Below are 9,276 nucleotides of genomic sequence, written 5' to 3'. Positions count from 1 at the left end.
CTATGACACTCGGTACACTTAGACGCACCCTTACAAATCAATCCTCTTATTACCATCAATCCTTTCTAAGGGTGCATCCACACACGTCTATCAAGCGAACCAACACAATCAGCGAGCAAGTTCACACGAACGACGTGAATGTGAATGTGTGAATCTTTCACTTATATTTTCACTCGTGGTGCAGAGTATATAAACGTCGCAACATATGAGAGAAGGCATCATTTAGTTTTTAGAATTAGATCAGTTCGTAGCTCAGTGGTTTAGAAAGAGAACAGATACTACTAGTGACCAGTGCAACCGAGAGATGGCGGCCAAAATAGCGGTAAATTGAAATAAATAGATAAATAGATAAATAGATACATGATGTGGATTTTGCGATATGTGCGGGATGATAAAAACGAGTGTAATTGTTACCAGTACACATTTGTAAACACTTGGTTGTTGTAACTGAAGAAATTATTTAATTAACAATCTTAACTAAAATACTTTTTGTAGGACTATAATATTTTAGGTTGCATTTAGATCATGCATAATAAAAAAACCTTGACTCATATTTACAGAAACCACAGAATTTAATCAGCACCATTACCCTCAGATATTTTTCGAACAGTTTTGCAATTTTCAAAATCGATTCAGAAGTTCTGGCAAAAATATCGATCGTGTTTAATCAGAATGCCTTTTATATTTTTAAAAACGGTGCAGACATTTTTGAGAAAACATCGAAGAAAGTTCAAATTTCGTCACACATACCTTTTCCAACATCGGTGTCAAAAGATTCAGAATTATTTGAAAAACAAAAAATTAGCAGATTTTGGATTTTTGGTGAAAATAGATTCTTCTCCTTCGGGAATTGAGAAAAATAATACTGATACAAAATTAATTTTAAAGTACTGAAGAATCTATTATTAAATTGTTTGATTTATTTATTAACGGATTAATTAACGGATTGATTAACGAATGCAAAAAGCTCATTAAAAAGCAAAAATAATAATACTAAAGTTATTGTGAATCGTAAACAAAGGTATTGTTCAACATATTATTAGCAGATAAAAAGATATAAATATTTGATGTTAGTAAACAAACGACTTTTTTAAATTGTCAATAAATAAATAAATATAACGGATTTATTCAATTCATTAATGCAGCGATTTTTAAAATTATCATTAGCGTAAACAAAAAATAAATTTGAGATTTGTAAACAAAAAATTAACGGATTAGTTAACGGATTTCTTAAATACTAACGGGTGTAAAAATATTAATATATTTACAAAATAATATTTACAAATTACCGATTTGGATTTATACCCAAATAGTTTATTGAAAAATATTAATTAACATTCCGTTTTATGTATATGTATAATAACCAATGCAAAATTTTAGAATTTCAGTCTAGCCAACTAAATTAAACTAGTAGGTATTGGTATTTTGCCTTGAGGCAAGTTTCATGAACTTTCTGATATGTGTGAATAAACGACTTAATCAATAAAAAATAAATTAATTTATGAGTGATTAAAAGTATTCCGAGTGGATTTATTACACATAATTGAAAACGAACGATCACGTTTACTTGGAGTATTTTCTAAAAGCATATTTACAAAAGTCAATATTTTTTATAATTGAACCAGTTTCCATAGGACTTTAATGGTTTAGTATGTGCATTAAGACTCAGTACTCTATCGTTATACCAAATAAAGCGTCTAATTTTAATTTTAACAAACATACTCATTTTCTCAAACTTTGTTGAATTTTTAAAATAAACTACTTTTCGTAAGGCCTTAATATTTCAGTAAGTTCTATAAGACCATGATATATATCGCCAAAAAAGTTTCATAAAAATTGGCTTAAATTTTTCAATTTAAAAATCAGTTTTTGATTTTTTTTAATCGATTCGGTAGTATGAGCTTAAATGTGGACGAAAAGTTTAACACTTTTTCCAAATGACAAAGAAACGGCTTAGCAGATCGTCGCATAAAACTGACAAACGATGGTCCTCATCGAGATATCAAATGGCTTTTAAATTTCTGAAATCGGTTCAGGCGTTTTTGACAAAACGTCGATGAAAATCTAATTTTGACAAATGGCAAAAAACGATACCAATTTTTGCAAACTTTGACAAATTTTTAAAGTTAAACGAGTTGTCGTAGGGCCATAATATTTTAGTATGATTTAGAAGACTTAGTATGATCTAGGGTATCTATATATAAGAATTTGATTTCAGTACTGATTAAATTAATTTTAAATGAATATTTGTTTATTTATATGTACAAGATAATCTTATCTTCTTTTCTATCTCGCTCCCAATTTTTTGTCAACCAAAATCTAGACCATTTTTTTGTTTGACAACACCAATAATCAATTACAACGACTCAGGAAATAAACGGATAATAAACAAATAAATCGTTATCAGTCTTCCGTTATTCCAATGAATATTCATTATTTAAATATCGATGATGGATCGATTTTATGGTCGATTTAATCGTTTAACGTAATCGTAAAAAAGTACAGGTCAATAATTTTCAAAGAAACGTTCCGACCAAAACGCAAAAAAATATTCGGAATGTAGACGCGTCCTAAATTTCTAAACAACCTAAATAGTTCAACACGAAAGTTGATTTTGTTAATTGAATTAATTAGAGAAGAAATTGTTTAATATTCATTAAGATATATATATATATATATATAAATATATACAAATTGTGAGAACATCTATTACTGCTTCCAATTTCGGTGTCAATGGATTCACACTGACTTGAAACGTCGCGAAAACAAAATTAGCAAATCTGTATTGCTGGCAAAAAAACTTATTATTCGGGAAGTTGATGAAATAAGTAAATCTGAAGAAAATGCATGTCACCTTCAAACATGTTTCAAATACAATATTAAAACCTTAGAGCTCTTCAGGACTACACTGATTGTAGTGCCATGATGTAATTCACTTATGAATATTTTCAATGTGCGTATTTGAATTTCGTTGACAAAATTCATATTAATTTCGGAATTCGCGAGTGAAAATGTTGATAATTAATATGTACAGTAAAGATCCAACAACATCAAATATGATAAACAAAATTATAACGCGTTTAAGCATGTGGTGAATTATTTAATCAATTCCCGAAATAGATGTTTATTTTTTGCCAGAAAATCCGATTTGCTAATTACTAAACTCTATGTAAATCCTTTTTTTTTTAATTTTGTCAAACAATTCAAAACGGTTAAAAACGTCAAGAAAACCAACAAAAACAAATCTTATCGAAGCTAACTTCAAGGAAATTATAATAAGTGTCCTATTATTTATTTAGACACTTTTCATTTCTATTTTATAATTATTAAAATGTTGCTAATGCTAATTTTACACTTTAAATGAATCCTTCAGCAAATAGTCATGTCACGCACTTTTTCTTTTAATTTTGTCAAACAATTCAGAACGGCTAAAAACGTCAAAGAGGTTATAATAAGTGTCATATTATTTATTTAGACACTTTTTATTTTATAATTATTAAGATGTTTATTTTTTGCCAGAAAATCCGATCTGCTAATTCTATACTTTATGTGAATTCTTCATTAAATAATTTTGTCACGCACTTTTTCTTTTAATTTTGTCAAACTATTCAGAATGAACGTCAAGAAAAACAAATTAGCAAATCTTATCGAAGCTAACTTCAAGGTGGTTATAATAAGTGTCATATTATTTATTTAGATATTTTTTATTTCTATTTTATAATTACTAAGTTGGCATCTTTTAATATGTTTGTCACATGTAACTAATGTCACGGTGGTTATTATAAGTGTCATATTATTAAGGTTGGTACAAAAATCGACTTACACGACACAAAATGTTAAAATTTAAATTTTTAAACAAATTTACAAAAAAATAATTTATTCCAAAAATTATTATTTTGTAGCATTGTTTTAAATTTATTTCCTAACACTAATATCGTATTAATTATTTTCCAAATTTATATCACCAAGTTGGTAAGATTATCTTAGGGAATTGTTTTTGCTTGAAACTAGCTTCAAGTATGTTTACATTGTTTTGTTGGTAATCCTTACGATCAGAAAGGATTTCACACGCTACCAACGTCATTGTGGTTATTATAAGTGTCATATTATTAAGTTGGTTTCAAATTTCGAAAAAAAGGGATTCAAATTTAACCCTTTCAACCAGGATGCCGCCGCTCCGGCGACAAAATTCATATAAATCTCCCAATTCGCGAGTGAAAAGGGTTATTACAAGTACAGTATTAGGTACAAAGTACATATAATTTTCGGCTTGAAATGTTTATTATTCAGTTGCTATGATTCAATGATCTCGACTATTCTGTTTCTCTCTAATTAGTTTGTTGATTGAAGTGAAACGATTATAATGTTAAAAAGTAAATACGAGGTAATTACCGGGATTTCCGATACGCTTCTTTTTTTTACATTAAATACATTTAATCGACCAATCACGTATCGTTTCCGAGTATTTAAATGAAAGTGAGGTTAACGCACTCTCGCGCAAAAATAATAGAAAAAGAAATATAGAATTTTGCTAAAATATTTTGTGTAACTTTGATGTAAGTGGCATTTTGCTTTAATGAAAGTTTCATGAACTATGCGGTACTTAGATAGTTAACAAGAGTTGAGACTTAACAACTTCTCAAATTGGCAGGAAACAATTTTTAACTGTTCATTTCTAAAATATAGCTTATTATTTTAAACTTTTATGGATTTTTATAATTAAACTACTTCTTGTAGCAAAATTTAAATAACTGCAATATATAACCTTAAATATTACATATGTATACTTTTCATCTTATGAAGAAAATTAATTAATTTATAATGAAAGCGAAACGCAATATTAATAACAGTTTAGCATGAATATATACATGTATATATTAATTACCATTTGTGCGTGTCTGAAAAGCCATTTTCTTTCTTCATAACTTTTATTTTTATTTAAACTTTTCTATCAACAAGTAATGTTTTCATTATAAATCGTACGGCTCAGTACCTTCAATATCATAAATATAATAATTATTATCATTTTTTTATAATTTATAGTTTTACTTAATTAAAATTAATAAAAACAATCAATTATATAATACTCATGAAATACAAAAATTACTGATTTAATACAAAAGATATTGTTTAAAAACTAGTTTGTGTCATTTGTGTGGTAATTGTACAATAGAAACTAACTTCAGGTTGTTAACAAATTATTAAGTTGGCACTTTTCACGTCCTGCCTCAACTTCATAGATAATTTTAAATTTTAACCAATGTCTGGTAAGAGCTATAAAAGAGGAAGTACTATTTGTAATTTTGCTAAACGATCATCGATCTTAAGTTTGAATGTGAAGATCATCTGAGCCGTTTCTTCAATTTCAAACATGTCAAAACTATTTACTTTTTTCACTCGCTCAAATCCCAGAAATTTTAACACTTAGAAAATAAAAAAAATTTACACTCACTTCGACCTCGTGAAAACGCCATGGACTACATGGTTTTTCGCCAATTTCAAACATGTCAAAAATATTTACATTTTTCAATTTTTGATAATTAAATTAAACATTAAATGTATAATTAATCCACCATCCTTTATTTCAGCTAATTTGCACGGCGCTTCTAGCTGTTATTGGAATTTGTCAAGGAGGCGGCGGTGGCAGCCACCACAAGAAAGTGATAATCCATGTTCCTTATAAAGTCAAGCACCACCACCATACGCACACCGTTTATAAACACGTGCACCACACTAAACACGTCGGAGGCGGAGGCGGCGATGGAGGACACGACGAGTACGAAGTCTTAGGCTATACTTATGGTGACGCCCATGGAGGCGGTGGCGGCGGCGGAGGCGGCGGTTAGTAGAAAACAAATTTTGCCATTTATACTTTTAATTTGGTGTGAGTGCCATAAGGCGAGATTCAAGAAATTCCTGACGCTTGTAAATCAATATGAAGTGGGATTTGGATCTTTAGATAAAAATTGCAACAATATATTTCACAAAACCTTGCCTAGTTTAATCGAATGCTTTTCAAATTATTGAAATCGGTCCAGCCGTTCAGCAAAAATGTCGACGAAAGGCCAAATATCGGCTCACGTCACACCTGGTGTCAAACGATTAAGAATGTCTTGATACGTCAATAAAACATACAATTAGCAAGTCGTATTTGCTATCAAAAACAAACTTCTCTTTCAAGAAGTTAAAAAATCATTTTTTATTGTTATTTTACATCTTTGTTGTTTTTGTAGGTGATCACGGTGGTTGGGGCGGTTTCTCAGGCGGCGGACACGACTTCGGTGGTTCCTCCGGCGGAGGCGGCGGCGGCGGTGGTATAGAATCGCATTTCGGAGGCGGTAACGACATCGGCGGTGGTTCCTCATTCGGAGGCGGACATGATTTCGGAGGCGGTTCTTCTGGAGGTTCATCCTTCGGTGGTGGACACGATTTCGGAGGCGGCAGCGGTGGTGGTGGTTCATCTTTCGGAGGTAGCCACGCTGGTGCTTTAGTGTCTTCCATTGGTTACGGAGGTTCTAGCGGCGGAGGCGGAGGCGGTGGTTATGGCGGTTCAAGTGGAGGCGGATCTAGTTATGGAAGTTCCGGCGGCGGCGGTGGAGGTGGTTACAGTGTTGTATCCTCCGGAGGCGGCGGCGGCGGCGGAGGTGGTCATGATTTTGGAGGATCATCTGGAGGTGGTTTGTCGCACTTGAGTGGCGGTTACGAGACGCAAGAATACGGAGGCGGAAGTGAAGGCGGTTACCATTGATAATGTAATATACATATATTTATGCGGTCGAACCGTTTGTATATACATATTAATCATATTTTTATAACTGAAAAATCTATGTAACACGTCCTGAGTAATTGATTTAAGTCGACAGTGTCACCAACTGTCAAATTATCAATTATCTCATGCGTTGTTCAATGAGTACGTGTAAATGTTTAAAGATAAGATATTAAGATAATTCTTTTCCATTTTTTATCTTTTTGAATTATCTTTTATTCATTCAGCTTCCTTTCCTATCTAATGTGCTTGCTAGTCTCTCTTTAAACAAATAATGTGAGTGTGTGTGGATGTATAAATAAATATTATTATATTATTGTTACTTAATTTGTTACTATTGATACTATTTGTTGTTATGTCGGTTTTTAAGATGTTTTATACAAATGTTATTGTTGAATAATTAAATAAATAATATTTTTGTACATTGATAATAGTTTTGTGTTTTATTAGATAATGCAATTGACATTTCAGAACACGTGTGATATCGTTTAAATAAATTTGTTCTACGCCTCATTTATATTAATTGTAAAATTACAGAAGATTTATTATAAAGTTACTAGCAAACCCGACGAATTCCGTTTCGCCACCAGATGGTTTCGTGAGAAAGATGAAGAAATTTTTTGTTTGTTTTATATTTGAAAAGGAAATATTTAATTTTTTTACACAACAGTAATGAATTTATTTCGATTACAAAAATGAAGTGTTTTTTAGTTGAATTTTCTCTAAGTAAATGAAAGTGAATCCGCAAATTATCCGTTTCATTGAAGTGCTCTTTGGTAAACCACATTTTTTGTTTTTTGGTCTGACGTTAACACAAACAAAGCGGATGGTTTCCTAACTCGTGAACAAGCAACGTATAACTGCCCATGTGAAAAACAATGATTTTCTAAATAATCTATTTGAAATTTATCCCGCAAACACTAAGCGATTGGCCTTGCGACTTGCTATTGCAAACGCAAGGCGAACTGGATATTGCAATAGTTTGAAGTCAAACGGAAGACCAGTCAGAATCATTTGGTATGTCACCAAATCGCCAGCAATTTTTGACTAAATGGTGAAATTCAGGGCGTGTACATCATTATTCTTTGCGACAAGAATTGCTCGTTGACTTAACCTAGCATAATTCTGATAATTCTCACTAATGTCATTACTCGAATTTTTAATTACGGTGCGTGAAGTTCCAGCAGCTTGCATTAACGCACGATGCCATGCACAACTAATTTTCTTAGCTATAAACCTTGCGGAGCCCGAGACCTTTCCAACGAATGCAAAATTGTCGAAATCGGTTCGTGCGTTCTGGAGTTATTTCGTCAGGAAGGAAAACCCGACTTATTTTTATATATATAGAAGAAGAAGATATGTAGATATAAGAAGTGTTTTATTTAAAAGAATCGAATTTTAATATTCAATCGTAATAAAAAAAATGCCATAATAATGAGATGATATATTAAGGCGCCAATTCTGCTATAACATAGCCAATAACATGGCGTTGTTATGACAACGTCGTAACAACTTCATTCGAAGTCTGAAACTGTGGAAATTCAATATTATTTGCTGTACGATCAGGCGCATTTCACATATGAACAAAGCAAGAGAGAATGTTATTATAACTGCATCTTTATAGTGCGCATTTATAACATACGGATTTATATATTAACTAGTTGGTATAGGTATATTGCATTGAGGCAAGTTATATAAATTTCTCGACATATATCAATAATCGACTTAATCAACAAAAAATAAATTAATTCATGAGTGATTAAAAGTATTTCGTGTGGATTTGTCATACATCATTGAAAACGAACGAACACGTTGTCACAATTGTCACAAATCAATAATTTTTATAATCGAACCAGTTTCCGTAGGACTTCAATGGTTCAGTATGTTCATTAAGACCAAGTACTCTATCGTTGTGCCAAGTAAATCGTCTAATTTTAATTTTAACAAACGTCAAAAAAATTACTCATTTTCTGAAACTTTGAAATTTTTTTTAAATTAAACTACATGTCGTAAGGCCGTAATATTTCAATAAGTTATATAAGACCATGATATATATCGTCAAAAAAAGTTCTATAAAAATCGGCTTAATTTTTTTTTTTCAACAGTTAATTACAAGAAAATGGCTCGGTAGATTTTCATCTAAAACTAATCAGTATCATTCCCAACTAATATCTTTCGAACAGTTTTTGATTTTTTAAAATCGATTCGGTAGTTTGAGCTTAAATGTGGACGAAAAGTTTAACACTTTTTTTCAAATCACAAAGAAACGGCTCGGCCGATCGTCGCATCAAATGGCTTTTAAATTTCTGAAAAAACTAATCAGCACGATTCCCAACCAATATCTTTCGAAAAGTTTTTGAATTTTCAAAATCGATTCAGAATTGCGGGCTAAAACGTAATCAATTTTTTTTTCACTTTCGCTTGACCGCGCAAGGTTGATAAACGCTAGTCCTCATCGAGATACATTAAATGGTTTTTAAATTGTTGAAATCGGTCCAGCCGTTTTTAAG

The 9,276-nt window shown here is 31.3% G+C and overlaps 1 protein-coding gene across 1 annotated transcript; it reads left to right on the top strand.

Annotated features, from left to right (window-relative positions):
• The first annotated feature begins 4,363 nt into the window (after positions 1-4,363).
• Positions 4,364-6,765, top strand: LOC113391334 (glycine-rich protein 5-like). The gene is made up of 3 exons (XM_026627279.1): positions 4,364-4,384; positions 5,589-5,841; positions 6,225-6,765. Exons 1-3 carry the CDS (start codon positions 4,364-4,366, stop codon positions 6,746-6,748), a joined length of 798 nt encoding a protein of 265 aa, XP_026483064.1. The 3' UTR covers positions 6,749-6,765.
• The last annotated feature ends 2,511 nt before the right edge of the window (positions 6,766-9,276 follow it).

Source organism: Ctenocephalides felis, unplaced genomic scaffold (genome assembly GCF_003426905.1).
Source record: "Ctenocephalides felis isolate EL2017-DRISC unplaced genomic scaffold, ASM342690v1 CF-g0.4_SCAFFOLD_00845, whole genome shotgun sequence".
In the NCBI taxonomy this organism is placed as follows: Eukaryota; Metazoa; Arthropoda; class Insecta; order Siphonaptera; family Pulicidae; genus Ctenocephalides; species Ctenocephalides felis.
The sequence above is the reverse complement of the archived record's forward strand: the minus strand, read 5'-3'. Positions and strand labels throughout refer to the sequence as shown.